Source organism: Topomyia yanbarensis, chromosome 3 (genome assembly GCF_030247195.1).
Source record: "Topomyia yanbarensis strain Yona2022 chromosome 3, ASM3024719v1, whole genome shotgun sequence".
Taxonomy (NCBI): Eukaryota; Metazoa; Arthropoda; class Insecta; order Diptera; family Culicidae; genus Topomyia; species Topomyia yanbarensis.
This window is the reverse complement of record NC_080672.1, coordinates 265368366-265391557: the sequence shown is the minus strand read 5'-3', so window position 1 is coordinate 265391557 and position 23192 is coordinate 265368366. Positions and strand designations below refer to the sequence as shown.

The window sequence follows — 23192 nt, the reverse complement described above, 5'->3', positions numbered from 1 at the left end:
CCGGTTCCGGAGTTACGGGTTGAAGAGTGTGATCAAACAGCAAATTCCCATATAAACTGGTAACCCTATGTTGTCCGAATGATGTAATACATATTCAAATAGTTCAACATTACTTGAATTTGCGGGTCTAGATTACTAATGACCAATTAAAGTAGTTTTGACCACATTAGTCACCTATGACGGAACTTGATGCCCCCTGGGAAATCGCCAAGTTCATGAGCTAATGTCACACGTATTTCCCAGTACACCCTTAACTCATGTTTACAAACTTGATTTCAAATGAAAGATATGATACTCCCATTGACTGCTATTGAATTTAATTCAATTCTGACTTTCGGTTCCGGAGTTACAGGTTGGTTATTGCGGTATCATACGAATTTCTCATGTAAACCTGTACAATCATAATACCTCATAGGCTTAAAATCTATTGAAATGAACATCAAATTACTTCGATTCGCAGGCCTAGATTACTAATGGCGAATCAAAAATTATTGGAATGTATTGTCCATTATCGATAATTCCGGAAGTCCCGGGGTTCCGGGCAAATTCCAGATCTAAAGCCACTTCGGTGACGACTGAACCAAATTTCACTAACCTAGTCTCAAATGGAAGGTATAATATGAAGTTCGGTGTTGAACCCTCCATGTACCCCTCCACCTCTTACCTCTCAACCCAGCCCCCCTGTGTCACCACCACCCTCTCAGACCAACCTCCCACATGCATCCCCCTCATCCACCACGTATACTAAAATAAGTTAGATGATTCCCGACACATCCTCCCCTTCCTATTAATTATATCCCGTTCCTTCTCCACCATGAAGTTAACATGAAGACAACATTTAACTCATGCTGATTAAGCTTTATAAATATTATATTTTTGTTTGTTTCAAGTGTGTCAGTATCGACATGTTGCTTATCAGGTTCGTAACAGTCGTGCACTTATATATGTTCATCAAGTGTAATAAGAATGAAATAGACATTTTCACAATGTTATATTGAACATAAGCAGCCATTAAATCATAGTTTGCATGAGAAAGGCACAATTGCACCACTAGGTGGAATAAAACAGGTTTTTAATATATTGTTCGATTTTTGGGAACAAAAACCACACACAGAAGAATCAGGCCTTTTTGAATCAACAAAACGTTTAGTTGAATCTAAAACGTGACAAATGACTGTTTCAAACTAAAATGGGAGTTTCTCGAAAGCATGCATTTGGTTTAGTTCAACAAAAACTTCTGTTTGCATTTTAAATAAAAACATTGTTGAATCAAAATAATATTTGTTGGATCTGATTCCTTCATTAAAAACCAACAGTGTATTTGTTTGTTTTCAACTAAATTTGAGCTGTTCTCTCCTTTGGTTAATACAATAGATTTGTTTTTGTTTCTTCGAACTTGTTTGTTGGGTTTAACTTATCATGATTTTGTTGATTCAAGCGATATATTTGTTGAAACTATTGAAAAGCCAACAAATGAATTTGTTCGTAATTTCAAGCAACAGCATTGATTGAATCAAGCCTGAATCTTGTTTGTCACTATATCAAACGGGAAAATTGTTATTTGAAACTAACATTTGTTTATCTTTACTATTTTTTTTCTGCGTGTGCAAAAAAAAACGAAATTCTAATTTATCTTATTCCATACCATTATCATACTTCGTAAAGTGTCTATTTTTATAAAATAAATAAATCTTAGATTTTAGCACGAGTAATAAATTCCAAGCGAATTTTTATATTTTTATTTTTAAGTGTTTGCTTATTTTCAAAACATTTTTTTGTGAAACTAGTTGGCAATTATTTCAAATTATTTCAATCTAAAATTTGCAAAGGTAGCTAACTAAAGGCTTCAAATGAGTAGGGTTAGAATATGAATATGATGAAAATAATCTAAATATCCTTCATCTGTCTAATAGGCATTTAATGTTGCGATTTTGAACTGCGAGCTGCCTAATATAAACATCTTCACTATTTCGAGAAGGTAAAATATGGATTAATATTTATAACTAGCTAATACCCATCGCGCGTTGCTGCGACACTCTGCGAAATAGGAGGAAAACACAATTTGTTCCAAAGCGCCATCTGGCGGGCAGATAATCTCCAACTAATAGCACACAAACACGCCCCATACCAAATAGCTACTGTGTGCAAATTTTTACGGAAATCGGTTAAGCCGTTTGGGAGTCTATAAATCATATACATACAAACTTTGACTTTTTTATATATATATATATATATATATATATATATATATATATATATATATATATATATATATATATATATATATATATATATATATATATATATATATATATATATATATATATATATATATATATATATATATATATATATATATATATATATATATATATATATATATATATATATATATATATATATATATATATATATATATATATATAGAAGATAGATAGATAGATAGATGATAGATGATAGTGAAGTGAAATATTTGAACGCTGATTAAAAGTTGACTGAATATGATTCCATTTAGGGGTACAGAAGAAATTATTTTATTCTCATCTGCCAACTAAGCAATTTATCTCCGTTGCTCCGGTAGACTATGGTGATGTAACAATAGAGCATCTAATAAAGCTTTGCTCTGTCACAAGCAAGAGGATTCAGCGATGAGAGAAGTGGTTTCTCTCTGCACTCTTAGTTACTGAGTAGGAAATGTGCACAAAAATATAACTCATGTTATAGGCGGTAAAATATTTCTCTATATCTTCGTTGCAAAGATGAGGAAAACTAAACCTGGTTAAAAATTGGCGAGAAGCAGTGGCGGATCCAGGGGGAGGGTCTTGGGGGTTCGGACCCCCTCCGAAAATTTTCAACTTGTTGAGAAATTTTGAATTAGTTTCTTTTTTATATTAGTTTCAAACTTAAAATCATTTCAAACCAAATTTGACTACCGAAACTTACTTTTATTAAATGTGGTTTTGACGCATAACGTACTGTTTATTCTAAAATCAAAATTTCGGACCCCTCCCAAAATTTCTTTCTGGATCCGCTCCTGGCGAGAAGCAAAATGTCATCGCCTCCAGAAACCTATCCGGCAATTAGGGGCCAACCATATACCACGTGGACAGTTGGGAGAAGGGTAGGGAAACGGAAAAGTCCACTTTTGTTCATGGAGAGGGGAGGGGGAGGTTGGGGCTTAAGTTGTATCGTCATTGCCGTAAGCGTTTAACTTTTCTTTATATTTTTCCCAGTGTATATTTTAAAACATTTAAAGCGCACATGCATTTCTGCGTATCGAAATCAGCGTAATCATAAAATTTGGTTCCCATATAAACTGGTAACCCTATGTTGTCCGAATGATGTAATACATATTCAAATAGTTCAACATTACTTGAATTTGCGGGTCTAGATTACTAATGACCAATTAAAGTAGTTTTGACCACATTAGTCACCTATGACGGAACTTGATGCCCCCTGGGAAATCGCCAAGTTCATGAGCTAATGTCACACGTATTTCCCAGTACACCCTTAACTCATGTTTACAAACTTGATTTCAAATGAAAGATATGATACTCCCATTGACTGCTATTGAATTTAATTCAATTCTGACTTTCGGTTCCGGAGTTACAGGTTGGTTATTGCGGTATCATACGAATTTCTCATGTAAACCTGTACAATCATAATACCTCATAGGCTTAAAATCTATTGAAATGAACATTAAATTACTTCGATTCGCAGGCCTAGATTACTAATGGCGAATCAAAAATTATTGGAATGTATTGTCCATTATCGATAATTCCGGAAGTCCCGGGGTTCCGGGCAAATTCCAGATCTAAAGCCACTTCGGTGACGACTGAACCAAATTTCACTAACCTAGTCTCAAATGGAAGGTATAATATGAAGTTCGGTGTTGAACCCTCCATGTACCCCTCCACCTCTTACCTCTCAACCCAGCCCCCCTGTGTCACCACCACCCTCTCAGACCAACCTCCCACATGCATCCCCCTCATCCACCACGTATACTAAAATAAGTTAGATGATTCCCGACACATCCTCCCCTTCCTATTAATTATATCCCGTTCCTTCTCCACCATGAAGTTAACATGAAGACAACATTTAACTCATGCTGATTAAGCTTTATAAATATTATATTTTTGTTTGTTTCAAGTGTGTCAGTATCGACATGTTGCTTATCAGGTTCGTAACAGTCGTGCACTTATATATGTTCATCAAGTGTAATAAGAATGAAATAGACATTTTCACAATGTTATATTGAACATAAGCAGCCATTAAATCATAGTTTGCATGAGAAAGGCACAATTGCACCACTAGGTGGAATAAAACAGGTTTTTAATATATTGTTCGATTTTTGGGAACAAAAACCACACACAGAAGAATCAGGCCTTTTTGAATCAACAAAACGTTTAGTTGAATCTAAAACGTGACAAATGACTGTTTCAAACTAAAATGGGAGTTTCTCGAAAGCATGCATTTGGTTTAGTTCAACAAAAACTTCTGTTTGCATTTTAAATAAAAACATTGTTGAATCAAAATAATATTTGTTGGATCTGATTCCTTCATTAAAAACCAACAGTGTATTTGTTTGTTTTCAACTAAATTTGAGCTGTTCTCTCCTTTGGTTAATACAATAGATTTGTTTTTGTTTCTTCGAACTTGTTTGTTGGGTTTAACTTATCATGATTTTGTTGATTCAAGCGATATATTTGTTGAAACTATTGAAAAGCCAACAAATGAATTTGTTCGTAATTTCAAGCAACAGCATTGATTGAATCAAGCCTGAATCTTGTTTGTCACTATATCAAACGGGAAAATTGTTATTTGAAACTAACATTTGTTTATCTTTACTATTTTTTTTCTGCGTGTGCAAAAAAAAACGAAATTCTAATTTATCTTATTCCATACCATTATCATACTTCGTAAAGTGTCTATTTTTATAAAATAAATAAATCTTAGATTTTAGCACGAGTAATAAATTCCAAGCGAATTTTTATATTTTTATTTTTAAGTGTTTGCTTATTTTCAAAACATTTTTTTGTGAAACTAGTTGGCAATTATTTCAAATTATTTCAATCTAAAATTTGCAAAGGTAGCTAACTAAAGGCTTCAAATGAGTAGGGTTAGAATATGAATATGATGAAAATAATCTAAATATCCTTCATCTGTCTAATAGGCATTTAATGTTGCGATTTTGAACTGCGAGCTGCCTAATATAAACATCTTCACTATTTCGAGAAGGTAAAATATGGATTAATATTTATAACTAGCTAATACCCATCGCGCGTTGCTGCGACACTCTGCGAAATAGGAGGAAAACACAATTTGTTCCAAAGCGCCATCTGGCGGGCAGATAATCTCCAACTAATAGCACACAAACACGCCCCATACCAAATAGCTACTGTGTGCAAATTTTTACGGAAATCGGTTAAGCCGTTTGGGAGTCTATAAATCATATACATACAAACTTTGACTTTTTTATATATATATATATATATATATATATATATATATATATATATATATATATATATATATATATATATATATATATATATATATATATATATATATATATATATATATATATATATATATATATATATATATATATATATATATATATATATATATATATATATATATAGAAGATAGATAGATAGATAGATGATAGATGATAGTGAAGTGAAATATTTGAACGCTGATTAAAAGTTGACTGAATATGATTCCATTTAGGGGTACAGAAGAAATTATTTTATTCTCATCTGCCAACTAAGCAATTTATCTCCGTTGCTCCGGTAGACTATGGTGATGTAACAATAGAGCATCTAATAAAGCTTTGCTCTGTCACAAGCAAGAGGATTCAGCGATGAGAGAAGTGGTTTCTCTCTGCACTCTTAGTTACTGAGTAGGAAATGTGCACAAAAATATAACTCATGTTATAGGCGGTAAAATATTTCTCTATATCTTCGTTGCAAAGATGAGGAAAACTAAACCTGGTTAAAAATTGGCGAGAAGCAGTGGCGGATCCAGGGGGAGGGTCTTGGGGGTTCGGACCCCCTCCGAAAATTTTCAACTTGTTGAGAAATTTTGAATTAGTTTCTTTTTTATATTAGTTTCAAACTTAAAATCATTTCAAACCAAATTTGACTACCGAAACTTACTTTTATTAAATGTGGTTTTGACGCATAACGTACTGTTTATTCTAAAATCAAAATTTCGGACCCCTCCCAAAATTTCTTTCTGGATCCGCTCCTGGCGAGAAGCAAAATGTCATCGCCTCCAGAAACCTATCCGGCAATTAGGGGCCAACCATATACCACGTGGACAGTTGGGAGAAGGGTAGGGAAACGGAAAAGTCCACTTTTGTCCATGGAGAGGGGAGGGGGAGGTTGGGGCTTAAGTTGTATCGTCATTGCCGTAAGCGTTTAACTTTTCTTTATATTTTTCCCAGTGTATATTTTAAAACATTTAAAGCGCACATGCATTTCTGCGTATCGAAATCAGCGTAATCATAAAATTTGGTTCCCATAAGCACTTTAAACTTGTCATTACATCAGATTCCACCATTTTCTGGATTTGAAAGTTTGATGCTGACATTACTTGAACCAATTCAAGAGTTTAAAGGTTATTTTCATTTCTGTGTATTTTAGACATAAAAATTTCAAAAGTTCGTGATTTTGCTCCAAAATTATTTTTTCCAGTAAAGTTTAAAAATGGAATAATGGGATCTAAATACTGGTCGCAGTGATTCGTCTCCTACAAAAAAATGCGGGCTATATTTGAACGATTTTCTTTCCGTCAGAAAAAATCCGTGTGTATCTATAATTTGAATCCTTTTTATGCAATCATCCGACAAAACAATGGGAAAAAACCACGTGGACATCATGGATAGATGGGTGGGGCGCTGCAAATGTCGGCGCTTGTCCACTAGACTGCCCAAAAAATAATGAATTTTTGGAAACTCAATCGGCCCATCCCTGAGTCAAAAATATGATTTTATGTCCACTTGGTATATAAACGGTCCCTTAGATATATTTTTTATCAAAAATTTTGCATGGCACCAAAACTAACGGAACCTGTTTTTCATCCGGACGGGTATTTCGCTTATTTTGGGGCTGTGCTAATGCAAGAACTTTGTCGACGCGAGACGGGAAACAACGTCCTGTAGATGGGCAATATGGAGCTCGAAACCGGTATCGCCATATCCAAAATGGGTCGGTATTCTCCGGATTTTCAACAATATTAGCATATTGAAGTAAGCAAATGCAAAAATCTTTTTACCAAAACAGGTTCTGGTCGAATAGGGGGGGGGGGGGGAGAACGTCCACCTCGTGCTCCTCCCTGGAGCCGCCAGTACGTACTATCGAGGTATACCAGGATATGCGCTTTACTACATTTCTTTAACTAATGCTCAACAAAGTTAGTTTTTTCATGAAAATGTTGCTTGCGATAAATCATGAACCAAAGTTAAGGAGCGCTATCCATTAAGAGGGGATTATCATATAAACAACTAAAATCATTGCAAGATCAATTTTCATAATATTAATATAAGATTAAATTTCTATTCGAATTAGTCAAATTTGTACCATATTTTCAAAGGTGCATTATTTATCTTCGAAATAAATAGAAATAATAATACATGATATACTTTATCAACTTACTTGTGACCGATTTCGTGCGACACCACGAACACACTTTCAAAATGTTTTCCCTCATTGATAGTGCAGCTAGAGGTCATCGTGCACATGCCAGCCACTGGGGCCAGCCCAACTACTTGGTTGCTTATTTTGCCGGTTTTACTCACAACGTACAGATCCAACCCGGTGAGTATAACAGCATGGTCAAAGTGCACCGGATCGGCATCCGAAATGGGGTTTAGCTTCCGTTGCCAACCGCAAAAACTGTTCAAGAAAATATCAATATCACTAGATCGACGAAGATCCTTTGGATCATTATGCAAAATCTCTAGTCGTTTTAGTATAAAATTAATGGGACGTCCCAACGAGGGATGGTTATACAAAAGTTGGACTCCATTGATCATTGCCAAGACGAACCGAATTAAATGCGCCTCGGTGCTTTTAGGGAAATTCTTCGACATATGCCTATACAAGTCCTTGTCAATGAAGATCGCAGTCTCAATATGAAGCACATCAGGAATGCTGGCGGTGTTTATGTGTCGCTTGTGTCGATCACGTATTTTGGAGCTCGTAAAAAGAGGTTCTTGAGCAGCCATTTTAGGCTCGAATATCACATTTTCGTCAGTCTGGTTTCTGTGAGCAATAACATTCGTAGTATGATTTTTGTTTATAAGAACGTGGGCACCCGAGCCAAATCGTTCTGGCAGTGGATGTATGATCATATTAATTTCATTTGATCGCAGTAGACCTCGAATACCGTTTTCACACAGATCGAAAGCTGCATGATCGTTGCGATAGAAGCAGTCGGCATATTTTGAAACGAGTTGCAGCGAGTCATCCAAAAGCTGGGTCGAGTTGTCATAGCTTTCGATAAGTACAAATGATTTATCTATCAGTATTTTCGATTTCTCCAGTTTCACTGAAAAATTCTCCTCTGCAAATTTGAGATGATTAGTGTTTTAAATTATAATTGACAGTGTACAATTGCTTACCGCTGCTGTCGCTGATGTTAAATTGGATGAACCTATCGGTTGATCTCACGCTTCTTCTGCGTTGTTTCACGCTGACGATTTTAAAGTCACCTAAAAAGTAAAATTTAACAACTTAGATAACCATTTATTAGTGTGGTAACAATTCAAAAAATCCATATTCGACGATGAACTTGAACTTTGTATAACCTCCTATTGTTTTTCGTCCGTGGATTTAATTCAATTCGCTGTGGGAAGACTCAACTAAACAGAAAACGGCAGCATCAACGCTTTAACAATAAAAGGCACTAAATTGCGAGCTGGAAACCATAATCGATTCCATTGGGCTGTGGTAAGGCTTAAAACCACGCCGGCATGCCGGTGAACTAGTTGGTCTGGTAAATGATTAACTTCCGGTGTGCTTTGTAGCCAGCTGATGGTGCTTGCCCGGGAATTGTTTATGCGACAAATGCGCAGAGACCATTCCACAGCAAAACCGAAGCACGCGATAAAGTTAAAACGCCGACAAGCGGAGCATAAACTGAAAGTGAATTGCATAGTACTATCTGGCCAGAGACAATAATCGTCACACATGGTAATCTAGGCGCGTGAAATAAGGCAGTTAAATGGTGATGCTTTGGGCGATGGTCAAGTATTAAAGTAGTTTGGAACTTTTGATTAGTTCAGCCTAACCTATGTATGTCATACTTACTGGTAATTTCGTCGCCGAACAATAGAAACTTCTCATGCTGCTCCAGAAATTTATGCAAATTCATTTCATCGATCTATAACGACAAGAACAAAACATGCAAATATTGAATACAAGATTCCATTTACCAGACAAGCAATTAACAAACAATAGGAACCCTAAACGGTGGTAAACGGCATCTCTTACTTTGGAACGCTAATAACCGTCCTGTGCAAAAGAGATAACCGTTTCAGTTACTTCATGTTGCGCTACGTACAAATTTATTTGCTGCACTTCCTAACCTCAATTCATCTATGCATTGTCCACGCAAAATCGCTGCAACAGTTGGATGCATCTCAAAACCTGGGTTGTGCTACTTGACGACCCGCCAACAAAGAGTGATAAGCCTAACGGTATGTTTGGAACGATTTACGACAATGTTTTAACCCCAGCTACGTTGTCTTTGTATGTACAATTTTGCATACAATTTCCATCTTAAACTCATGTTTGTTCAGGGTCAGCCAACTGTAAGATGGACTGTCAATGTCATGCCATCATCCTACTAGAAAATTGTCAGTATAACATGAAGATTTTGATGAAACTGTTTTTTCGTGTTGAAGAAAGATAGCTCAAAGCGGAAGCGTAACTGAACCAAAGTATAATTGTTTGTTGTGGAGCAGTTATATCCTGCGCGGATAGTATTCGTGGAAGTCCTGTAGTTAGTGAAACGGTACTTGGATAACAACTAACACGCAATGTTCGTATTATGCTTGTGGGTGGCTAAAAGATAAGATAACGAAAGGAAATCACACGCAACAAGCATAACTATTAGTAAACAACTGACAGCTTTTTCGACAGCGCGTTTCATTTTTTGTTAAAAATAAAAAGTTAAAAAAAATTTAAAACGAGTGAAAATTCCGTCGAGAAAGACTATTCGTTCGCTTAGAAACCATTCCGAAAATACGAATCGCAAATATATCCCAAAATTAACTCCCCACTCTCTGCCAAAAATATTTTTATTGAATATCTTTGTCAAAGACTGAAAAAATATCAGATTCGTCTAAAAATATTATTAGTGTTAAAATTTGTTGTACGTAATATACACTGGGCACAGAAATTGTACAACAAGCTTTTTTATAACCAAGCGTCGAGAAACAAACGTTTTACTAAAAAAAATCGCACGATTATAATTTTTTATCCAGGCTTTGTCCTATTATTTTGTATTTGACATTTGGGCTACATACTACTGATCATCGATATTAAACACTGTATTCACGTTTGACCAAACTATTGATTTGCTTCTAGTAACTCTGTATTTTTTATTTATCGTCTTTTTCATTTAAGAGGGTCCTATTATATAATTGTGGAAAAAGTACCTAATGTTTAATATTTTTTTTGAAGCAAACATGTGCGCTATTCTGCAAAATGTTTATTAAGGTTTTATCTATAAAATAAAAATTTTCGAGTTTAAGGTGTCAAAAATGGCGGCTTTCTCGGAACGAGATTTTTCTGAATCTGCGGGCATTCTCATTTTTTAACCATTCAACCAATCAACTTCAGGGTTTGCCCGCCTAAAAAAAGGCAACATTCTCAGGCGTTGTAACCTACAAAATTGCAATATTTGGAGCTCTAACCAACGTCTTCAATGGGTAAGGTGATAATAAAAACCTAGCGAAAATAGGCTCATCACCCTAGTTCGGGGCATTCATAGATTGTTTTGTCATTCTCATATAGAAAGGTTTTACAATCACTCCAAAAATCGTTAACCTAATCCCGGCCCCGAAGGCCGAGTGTCATGTCCCATTCGACTCAGTTCATCGAGATCAGAAAATGTCTGTATGTGTAGATGTGTGTCTGTGTCTATATGTGTATATGTATTTTCTAATCTCACTCACTTTTCTCAGAGATGGCTGAACAAAATTGCTCAAACTTGCTTCTAAATGAACGGTATAGCGCTCCCGTAAGCAGCTATTGAATTTTTAGTTGATCCAACTTGTCTTTAAAAGGCATGAAACGTTGAGATGTAATCTTGAAAGAAAAAATTGACAAAAATTGACTTTTTTGGATCTTGGTGCATTTTTGCCTTTCTTATATAGAAAAGTTATATAATCACTCCGAAAATCGCCAGCCAAATCCCGGCCCGGATCGACTATTTTTTTTCTTCGCCTGACATAGGGTTTCATAGGGGCGTAGCTAAGGGTGCAAGGAGAGGGGCTACCCCCCTTACGGGCCACCGCTCCCCCTCCCCGCAACTTTAAACACCCCTTAAATCACTCCTTATTACACCTCCCTCAGACCAGCACCCCATCCATCCTTCATACCTCCCCCCTCTAAACCTCATCATCATTATACAACCACTATACCACAAGGCATCACAAATTTAGCTGGGAAGTAGTTCGTGCGTGGGTTTTTCACCCTCCTCACATACCCACCACCGCATGATAAAATTAGTTATTATATTTTTTTGTTTCAAGTGGTTCACCGTCGACACGTAGCTCATCAGACTCGTGACGAGCCATTGTGTGTAAATGCAACGTGTACTAAGAATATACTAGACATTTCCATAATTAAAACAAACATAACCAGCCATGGAATTATATTTTGGAAAAATGAGAAAGGCACAATTGCACCACTAGGTGGAGGTGTGTTTATAAATGTTTAAACTGTAGCGCAGCCAGGATCAGTCCGAATAAGATTGAATGTTATACGAGTAGCCATCGAGTAAATCCCACTATATAAAGTAACGTCGTTAACATTGAAATAAAAAAAATGTTGACGTAAAGAGTCATTGAAGTTAATCAATACACAGCAACAATACTGTTTCAGTTAATTATAAGCCGAGGTTCGACAAGTGATTGTGATAAATTGTTTTTGTAACAATATTGTCTCATTTATTACAGTATTCTCCACTACACAGCTGTTAAATTAAAAATCACAATTTTGCATTCTTTCATTGCCATTTTATCAAATTCAATATTTTTGTCAAGTATCACTACAAAAGTAGGACTTATTTCAATATCCTACGATATACCTTTATGATAATGAATAATACATGATTGCTGTCTTTGGAGAAGTTGTAAATAACGCATGGCTTGTGTTAAGAGGTTATATACAAAGTTGCAACTCTAAACATAAAAAAAAATTATTGAGCATTCTAAAGGTACATACTTTGGAGAATATCTGTGCGAAATTTCATCCAGATCGGAGCACTATATTTTAAATTACAGCCGTTTGCAACGCGCCGGTTCTTCCACGAATGAAGTTAACACAAAACTTTAAACGCAATTATCTCGGAATGGAGTTTTTTGAAAAGTACCGTTGCGGTGAACGTGATATCTCAAAAACACTTCTTTGCGATCTTTTAGAAGTTTGGATGAAGTGAATTGATCAAAACTTGTGTACATTATAATGTATCATTTCAATAACATTCTGTAATTTTTCTATTCAAGAATATCGACAAGCGACTCGATGACGAAGCTTTTTGTAGAACGTCTCTGGAAAAAAAACACGATTTGCGGTGTTAACAGTTATTCAAACACTACTTAACCGATTTATTTCAAACTTTGCATACACATTCAATGTAAAAAATACCTAACCCCTACGTTGAGTTTTCAAGATAATTTTTCAATTTTGGGGTTTTTTTACCCATAAAATGGCGGAATTTTTCTCTAAAAAATAGCAATTTATATTTCAAATTGGTAAAAGTCCCTTTTATTGAAAAAAAAGTATGTGCCAATGATCAAGTTAAAATACAGGGAAAAAGTTTCATACATCTGAAAGTGTTTGTGACAGGAGAAATATACAAGGAGTACGTTAGTCGTTTCGAATGTTTTTTCATAGTCAACTATATACCAGCGGGGAAAAAGCTCCCACGCTAGCTCCGTGAACGAAACCCTATCGTGAGTAGCAACAAAAACAAACTACATATGCTGAGTTCAAACACCAACAGAAGCAAAAAACAACCTAAATAAATAAAGCAACAAATTTATAACAAAATTCTGGCTAAAAACGATTTCTCTTTCCGGGACTCCCAAAATTCACGTTACCATGCCATAACTCTTTTTAGTTCCTCCGAACTTTGAACTAACCAGTGACCATCAAAACAAAAGACTGCTCATCGTTAACATTTATTATGGGAATTTGTCACTAAAGCTGACCACCATTGGCTATACTGTGTCGAATGCATTGTGATGATCTTATTGTGACAATGAAAATTTGAATATATGTAGAACAATTAACGCGCTCTGAGAACTGATCTATAGGTACAGCAGTCTGCATTGTGCTTACCTATGCCTAGGTTGAAACCAGTCGGATGAAATTCGTGAATAAATGATTGCTATGGATGACGGTCGTTTGTTTCATGAATATGTTTGAAATAAGCTGATGTTTTCACTTTTATTTTTTCTATTTTAACTTAAGGTTCACACTTGGTCAATGAACTCTACTGGCAAGTTTATTAGATGCATGTGGCATATATTTTATGCAAATTAATGTTGCTCGTAGAAGCATAGGTACAAGTAACAAAAATTGCGAAGGGAACGAAATAGCGTGTTTGGGTAGACAGCCCCTGGCTTCGATTTTCATGCCAGAGGCTGTCTACCAATGATAAAATTATTCTAATCGCGAAGTGAAGTGAATAATCTCAAAATAATATTTCGATTAACTGGACTAAAAGAGAAGACATTAATGAACTTTATTTCCAAATTTGCGGAATAAAAATTGTTGTCCACACAAAATGGTATGAAATGGGTAGCCAGATTGGATCAGGTTAACAAGTAACACAAAGGGTCAACGGCAATTTAGCCCACAAAAATAAAATAGTGTGATCAATTTTTTGAAATCCTGTAGCTAATAAAGCTTACAAATTAGTTATTCAAATAACTTCATATTGTTGAAAAATTTGTGATTTTTACTGGTTTACCAACCATTTCTGCTATCAGCTGCTACTATTAACGACCAACGCCTTCAAATGAGTTTACATACAAATAGTCGAAAACAGAATTATAGAATTTGGGAACTGATAGCTGAAATGGATTAAGCGACCCAATTTTTAGCCACATAATTCCCTAAAATGACACGCATTCTTACCATTAATTTTGCACAGTGTAGATAGGTATAAATTTACACTTATTGTGAAAATTATTGTTAGATTTTGGCCACAAATGCAGGAATTTCTGCACTGATCCTAACAGTAAAATAAGATACTTTACCTAATCTTATAACTGTAGAATCAAGAAATTGATTTGGCTATGTATTATTTTTCAACAGCGCTTCCCCTGGAGCATTCTGCATTGATTAAAATGGTTGATATGACCAGTGATACTATTTATGACTACAAGTGATACGGGTTTATGGTTTAAACAGTTAATTTGGTATCCTTATCGGTAGTATTTGGTTCCATTTGAATTATGCTCACTTCGCTCCAAGCTTCAGTAGGTGGTAGGAATAAACAATTAGAACAAATGTGTATTATGTGGCTATAACTAAAAAACTGAGAATGTTGATCACGGTTGTGAATTCAGGAAAGAAGAATCTTGATTATAATTATTAGTACAGGAACGTTAATGTGATTATAACATTGCCATAAGATTAGATGTTCTGCATCGAGGATAGTTGAAACAAGGTGTTTCAACTCTCCTAGCTCGAGAACTACAGCTTGATCCACAATTTACAATATATACATTGCAACGATGAAAATCTAACAAAAAAAAATTGTTTCAACCCTCCTCGGTCTCCCCTACTATGTTTGGTTTAGGTTAACATTTATACAAATCATAATATTCAATCTTTTGTATAAATCGCTAACATGTCAAACTGTCATCTGATCTGCGAAAATGATTCACTTTCCTTATTTCGTTAGTTCGTTGATTAATAAGATCAGCGTAGGACCCTGAAGCCGTGCGAAAGAAAATGGAAATGCTTTAAAAGAATAGGTGTTTGTGCAACATTACTTCTCGCGCTCACTTTCAAACCATTAAACCGCGCAAAGAGACTTGTACTGAGGGAAACAGCTCAAATTTAATCGTCCTATAACAAAAATCTTGCAAGCATGACCGTAGAGCTGTTGTACATTTTAAAGTTATTTCCAAGTCTTGGCGTTACGCAATTTCGGAGATGGTGGATGGTGGAGAAAACCCTCAGTGTACTGATTGTTATGGTCGCACAGATGCCTACGCGTTTTATCATGTGAAAATCGCGGTTTCGGTCGTAATGTTCCAAATAATAAGCAATTCTTATGTCGTTTACCAGGTAAGGTTTTTCTTATGTAAAAAGGGCTGAAAAATTGATTGCTTGTATTTATAACGACCGCACGGTACGCTATCATGCCCGTTTTGCCCCAATTCTCCTTTTCGTTTGAGTTTATTTTCAAAACTGAAAGAAAGTGGGAAACGGCTGACACAAATTGATATTTCTTATGTAAAAAGTCCAGAAAATCGATTGAAGACATTTAGAATCATCTCACGAAACGTATAAACCAATTTTACCCCAATTCTCCGCAAAACTAAAGTTTGAAGTTAATCCTGGCTTTATATTTCGGTAAAAGGCTATATGCGGCTGATCAAAAGTGATGATTCTTATGTATAAAAATCCAGGTTATCGTTTGAATATAGTTAGACAGGTCGCCCGAAACGTATGTACCCGTTTTACCCCAATTCTTCCCATAACTCAAGTATAAAGTCAAACCAGGCTCTATATTTCAGAAAGAGGCTGAATGCGGTTGAACAAAAGTAGTATTTCTAATGCAAAAAATTCTGGGAAATCGATTGAAGATAGTTAGAATGGCCGCACGAAACATGTGTACCCGTTTTACCCCAAATCTTCCCATATCTCAAGTGGAAAGTTAAACCTGACTGTGCTTCTTGAAAAGAGGCTGAAGGTCCATCCAGTACCAATGCACTACAGACCAACCTTGTGATTCTTTTTAACCTTACTAACGTATGCGGAATGAAATTTGGACAACGCTTCCAGCATTAAAACAAAAATGCAACCCTGTGCAAGGCACCATACTAAACGTCATACTCTAGGCACACTTATTTTAAACATTCAGTGTTAATTTCGACCCGCTAGGAGATACCATGTGACCAAAATGGCAGTGAACGTCTAATCTGGCACCTAGCTATTATGCCAAAAAGAAGTATTGGCGCATTGGAGGATTATGGCATACTTTTTGTACAAAAGGCTGATAACCCTCCAAATGTACCACAACTGCGTCCAAATGAGGATTTGTGGAATAATTTGAAGCAGAGAGTATATGCCAATAATTTTCGACATAAAACTAACAAACATGATAGTCAATATTAAGAAAGAAATTAAGAATATGCCAACATCAATTTTTTGAACTCCTTTGCAAAAAGATCCTGCAAACTGTCATAAACCTTTTCGAATGGGCTCAAATTTTTTTCTACATTAAGTTAATAAGCTGACAAATGTTTTCATATAGAGATAACATTCAATAAAGAGTTTTCTACAAAAAAATGCCTTTTAGATTTTGTCCAAATTTTATTCCGCATACGTTATAAACACACACACATTTTCATATCTCAACGAACTGAGTCTAATGGTATATGACACTCATCTTTGACCGGTTTTTATGCTTTTTGTAAAAAGTGGTTCGTGTGCCGCCTCGACGCAACGAAAACTATCCAATTAACTAAAGGTTCGGATAACATCTAAAAAATACTAGTGAACTTTCAAGTTTTAATTTGGAATTTGGAAGAAGATTAAACCACTATTATAAATTGCACTTTTTGAAAAATTATTTAAAACGAAAAACTGAAGCATCCCTTTCTTATCTAAACTTTTGATTAACCCATTATTGGCCAACCTACTATATATAGTAGGTGCTAAGAATAACTCATATTACTAAAGCAATAACGCAGAACAGGCATTAACAATGAGTTAATATTGCTCATATGCTCTTACAGATTACGTTTAGAGAAGTTAGAGTGGTTAAACCGGTGTTTATGGTTTGTTTTTATTCAATTTTCCCTTAAGGGGTTACACATTTTTGTCATGATGAAAAAAATCGAATTTTTGTAAATTAGATATTCTCAAACTACATACGCTGAGGAAAATTTTCTTAAAATTTTAATAAAATTGGAATACTAAAACTTGAGTTAATATTGACAAGACTTCTTCAATCCGTCAATCCCATTTGAATTCTACAGAATCGATATTTTCATAGTGTCCTTACACGATCAGTATATTGATCAATAATTGGTTTATTGTCAATATTTCTGCTCGTGTAGGGTCCGCTTTACAGCGATTCATAGACCGCTACCCATTGACCACTCGTAGGCGGTGCGTAGTGTTTGATACGCTTGATTGTTGACTCGCTGCACCGACAGTAAAACTCGATTATCTCGGAGTTGTATTTTGTTGAAAAGTTCATTCGCGGGGACCACGATATCTCAGCAGGGCCGCAGAGAGAAAATACGGGCCCGGGGGGTCCAACGTACGGCCCCCCACCACTGTTATTGCCTGAGTACAAAAAAGTCAATGTTTGAAATCCATTGGAGTTCACTGATATTATGTATAGTACACTGTACCATTTTTTGCTCTAGTTGTTTGTAGTGCCAATGAAGGAAAAAATAGCGTTTTCATGCCTTGGGAGTTTTTAATACCTCTTCGACAGTTTTGGTGACTTTCAAAAGCGCCATTTTTGTTACTAGTATTTATAAAAATAAAGAAATGGCAAGATTAAAAATGTAGTAATTACAAAAAATAAAAATATTTAAGCTGTGATCAACGGCAAACGATAAAAAAACAATAGGAAAACTAAATATTAAAAGAATGTACAAAAGAGCTAAAACAACAAAATCAACCAAATAAGCAAATTAATGTCAATAGTCAGAAAAATTTTAATCGAGAAAAATCAAAACAAAGCCAATAAAAAATTGATAAAGGAAAACAGGAAACTAGAAAAACATATTGCGAAGATTAAAAAAGTCGAATATTATTGAACAAATGGTGAAAATAATGAAAAATCGATAGGAAAGTAGGAAATTTTTTTAGAATCAATGAAAATGAATAAAAACTATTAAAAAGAATACAAACATTAATATAAAAAATGCATAAAACTGAAAAAACCCGATAAATAAAGAAAAATAAAATTTATTTAACTTTAAAAACAAGACATATTTAAAGCAATAGAAATAAAATAAAACGTTAAGAATGCATAAAACTAGAGGAGTATGTATAAAAGACAAGAATAAAATAATCATAGAGAAATTTAAAAAATGAACGAACCAGAAAATTTTGAAAATCTGGAAAATTGAAATGATAAAAAGACGAAAAAGTAAAGAAAATTGGAAGTATTGAACAAAAACGGAGCAAACAGACAAAATGGAAGGCAAAAAATAGTAGAAAAAAGTCAATATGGTATACTATAGAAACACAAAAATGAAGATATTAGCACGATAAAAATGAATAAAATGGATATTATTTAAAGAATAGAAAAAGCACTAGAAATGAAATTTGATATAAATTCAAACAACGAACTAAATGTAAAATTAAGAAACAGTGCGCATAGTGTCAAGAAAAGATAAATGTTTTTTTGGGAAAATAAAAAAAAATTAATGGTCAACAGAAAAAGTACTTTCAAAATAGGTTAAATAAATAACATGAAAAAATAAAAATAACGAATCTTAAGAAAAAGGTATAAGAAATAAATAAAATTATATTAAATGAACAATGGGAAAAAAACTACGATAAACGGAAAGCTAAAAACTAGAAAACGAGGAAGAAAATAAGAGAAAGGTAAAAAATTAAACAATAAGACAAATTGGAATGAATTTGAATAAATAAAATTGCTTTAGGAAACGCAAAAAAATATGAAAAAAGGAAATAGAAAAAGGCTATAACAAGAATAAATGTAGTAAATAGACAAATTCTAAAAATTAGATGAATCAAATAAAAAGCGGGTATTAAAATATGAAACAATAAGAGAAAAAAAAGAAAGCAGAATTTTCCCCCAATTGCGAATAAAATTAAATAACAAAGAAAAAACTATAAATTAAAGAAAGTGATAGTGATAGCAATAGAAAAAAAGGAAAAGTAAGGAACGTAAAAAGATGGATAAAATAAAAGTATGCAAATAGATAAAAAGGCAGAACCTTACATTTGTAGAAATACAAATACAATCCACAATAAAAAAAATAGGAAACATGAATCAAATTTCAAATAAGGGGTTTGGTTGGATTTTACGCTACGCTGATTTCGAAAACATTCATAATCCTATAAAAACATCTTAGAATATTTTACAAGAACGTTATAACTAATTTCTAGAAAATAGTTCAAAAATAAAATCGTTACGTTCAGGAAGCGACGTTCAAAATCTCACGCTCACTCCTCCAAAACGAAAAGATTTTGTATGCGGATTTAACTTGCTACATTAGTTAGCTAATTTTGCTAACTAGTTGATTTAGTTTGGTAGCAGAGTTAAATTTTCTCTTCGAAATCAATCAAACGCAATTTAGCAATTTTGTTGAACGTATGCTTATTATAATCATTGGCAGCTGCAGGATTGTGAACTGAGAGATCTTCTTTTCATTCTCCATGACATGAAAAATCCAAAACAAAACTATTAACACTATACTCGTCACGGAAGGGGCATGTTGTATACGCAATTTACTGTTATAATGAAAATGTTGATAAAAGGCCGTATTTGAAAGAATTGTACAATGAATCTTTTTTTCCATCCCTGGCCTCTTTGCTAGGGGGGAATTGGTAGTCTAAAATCGACGAAAAAAGCTACGTCATTTGAGTATGACCCCTTTACAAAAATGTTTCGGTATCATCTCGTATCTTAATATGATTTTTTATAGATTTTGTATCAATGAACGGCAAACCAAATATATTAAATTTTAAATTTAAATTGTTGGATTAATTTCGAATTCTTTTAGATATCAAGAGTTTTTGATGACTCATTTGACCAATTGAGCTCTCAAATAGAGGTAGGGTTACCGCCTCTAGTGGTACTTTGACCAGCAGAATTTTACTGGGCAGGGGATAGACTTCAAAAGACACAACGCATACCCGTTGAAATCAATTATAATTTCGAATTAAAGTGATCACTCGACAGAATTTTGGAACGCTTCCATTGCTTTTTATTGTATAAAACGCTTAAAAACAAATAAATATGCACTGTTTTATTTCTTATGTAGCTCGTAGCACTAGGAGGAAAAATATCTTATTTTCTTCACATTCACCGTAGAGTGTAATGTTTTGGTAAAGCACTCCACCTTTCTGTGCCGTTCACATTTAGTTGTATGGTTTTGCATTTGTTAACAATAGGGTTACCAAATGGGCTGAAAGCGAAATAAGGACATCTTGAATTTTGATCGAGACTAACAAATTTTACTCATTTTTGACTAAAATATGTTTGTGGTGGTGTTAAGAAAAGATTTCCAATATTTTTTTTAAAAAAACAGCGCTTTTTTGTTCTTCTGGGGTCCTAAGAAACTATGCAGAATATTAGGTCGTGGCATCCCGTGTTGCATTTGAAATTTGTATGGATATTAGTACGAGAAATCCTATTTTTTGCATTTTCATTTCCAAAAATCAAAGTTTTTCCTTAAGTATAGAACTAATTGATTAAAGTCCATGAAGTAACTAAGAAATTTGCCGACTGTGCTAGAAAGTGATAGCTGTTTAAAATACGATGGTTCGAAATAGAGGACAAATCGTTTTTTTCTGTCAGCGCTCAACAAGATGAGAAACATGAAAAGTATAAGTTTGTAACTTTTCTTCAAGCAATAAAATTAATCAATGTTTTTGAATCAATAATCTGATTATAACAAACATTTTAACCTTAAGGTCATTCGTTTCTTCATTCAGGTTAGGAATTTTCTTATAACAAATCTCTATTCCTGTGTGCGGAGTTGGGATTCGAACCCAGGTGAGCTGCGTACATGACATTCAATGTACAAATTCCGCTATGCCCGCTCGAGCCTGATCTTGTTTCGATGCGAGAATTAGGTTGGTATAAACATAGTTGATACCAAATATGCAGTAGTTTAAAATTTTCGCTATTCTAGTTACCTCAAGGTATTGAATTTTTAATTGTATTCTCAAATAATTTTTTGTCGAAAAAGTATTTGTCAAAATTTTATTTTCTGTTAAAAATTCGGGCCCCCTTCAAAAGTCCGGGCCCGGGGGGAAACAACACCGCCCCCCACCCTCTCGGCGGCCCTGTATCTCAGGAACCAATTAATCGATTAATCTGAAATTTTCACTGGTTGTTCCTTATTATATCAGCTACTATTAGTAGAAAACTAATTTCACTGGAATGACCATATCTTTTTTTTTCAATCGGAAAACTCAATTTGTGGTGCGTGTGAAAAATAAGTTGGGCAATACTGGGTTAATTGAGTAATGTTTGCTTGAATTGTTTAGATGGGAAGGGTTTCAGCGTAAAAAAATCTCTTCTTTTGCAACTTTGGGTGAAGCGAATTGGCCAAAACTTTTGTGTATTATAATGCACTATTTCAATAACATTCTGTAATTTTTTCATGCAAAAATATCGACAAGCGACTCGGTGTGAAGCTTTTTGTAAAACGTCTATGAAAAAAACAAGATTTGCGGCGTTAACTGCCATTCTAAATTAACTTAAATTTTGCATACACATTCTGTGTAAAAAATACCTAACCTCTACGTTGAGTCTTCAAGATAATTTTTATGATTAAGGGAGTTTTTAATTCATAAAATGGCGGAATTTTTCGAGAAAGATAGCAATTTTTATTTCAAATGAGTAAAAAGCGCCCTTTATTGAAAAATTACCTCAAAAACTCAACAAAATTTGAAATAAATCGGTTAAGTAGTTTTTGAATCGCAGTTAACACCGCAAATCATGTGTTTTCCAGAATCATTCTACAAAAAGTTTCATCACCGAGTCGCTTGTCGATATTTTTGGATGAACAAAATTACAATTTTATTGAAATACTTTATAATACGCAAAAATTTTGGTCAATTTGCTTCACCCAAAGCTCCAAAAAAATTCTCAAAACGTTTTTACATTTCTTATAAAAGAAATGTATAGAATTCGCTCAAACTTTCAAGATTTTTTCCGAGGCCCGGAGGGCCGAGTCTTATATACCAATCGACTCAGCTCGACGATTTGGGACAATGTCTGTATGTGTGTGTGTGTCTGTGTGTGTGTGTGTGTGTGTGTGTATGTAACGGACAAATTCTCATTCGTGTTTCTCAGCAATGGCTGAACCGATCTTATCCAAACCAATTTTAAATGAAAGAACTAAAAAACAGTATGAACGCTATTAATTTGTTTTTGATTCTGATGTTTAGTTTCCAAGATATGAATGTTTGAATGCGTAAAAATGGCGTTTTTTGCAGTTTTTTTTTAATTATCTGCCGAAATTGACAAAATAGATTAACAATATATATATTTTTAAAAAGCTTCAACGAATACCTTTCGAACAAGCTATAGATTGTTGAAATCGGACTATTATCAAAAGAGATATTTAACATTAAATGCGGACGAAAGATTTTTATCATTTACCATTGCCAGAAACATGATCAAAAGCATGTAATCTATTATTAACGCCAAAACGGCTTATTTTAGGTCTATAGTATCTTCAAAGAATTTAATAAAGGCAATATGCCCTTTCTTTTGGTATTGTGCTTTTACTAATTAATCCCCCTATTAGTGCGATATTTTCACAAATTTTCTTGGTAGTGATTATATCGAAATGATGCCTTCAGCAAATTTGTAGCTCTTACTTTTGCGAATAACTTTACTGAAGACATGAAATATCTATTTTGAATACTTTAAAAGTTATGGATTGTTGTTTGTGGATTACTCTTTGTCGCCTATTTATTGTTCAATATAGTAATAATCCATTGAAATAAACCAAACATTATTTCGATAAAACGAATTTTGTA

At 34.2% G+C, this 23192-nt stretch overlaps 1 protein-coding gene across 4 annotated transcripts in view; it reads right to left on the bottom strand.

Annotated features, from left to right (window-relative positions):
* The window catches only part of LOC131690942 (A disintegrin and metalloproteinase with thrombospondin motifs adt-2), a 41295-nt gene that overhangs the window by 4402 nt on the left and 13701 nt on the right, over positions 1 to 23192 (bottom strand). For all 4 annotated transcript variants that reach the window (XM_058977026.1, XM_058977027.1, XM_058977028.1 and 1 more), the window contains 3 exons: positions 9318 to 9390; positions 8630 to 8719; positions 7662 to 8571 (listed from right to left, as the gene is read on the bottom strand). In XM_058977026.1, the coding sequence (XP_058833009.1) occupies positions 7662 to 8571; positions 8630 to 8719; positions 9318 to 9390 (1073 nt within the window). The remainder of the gene's footprint in view (positions 1 to 7661; positions 8572 to 8629; positions 8720 to 9317; positions 9391 to 23192) is intronic.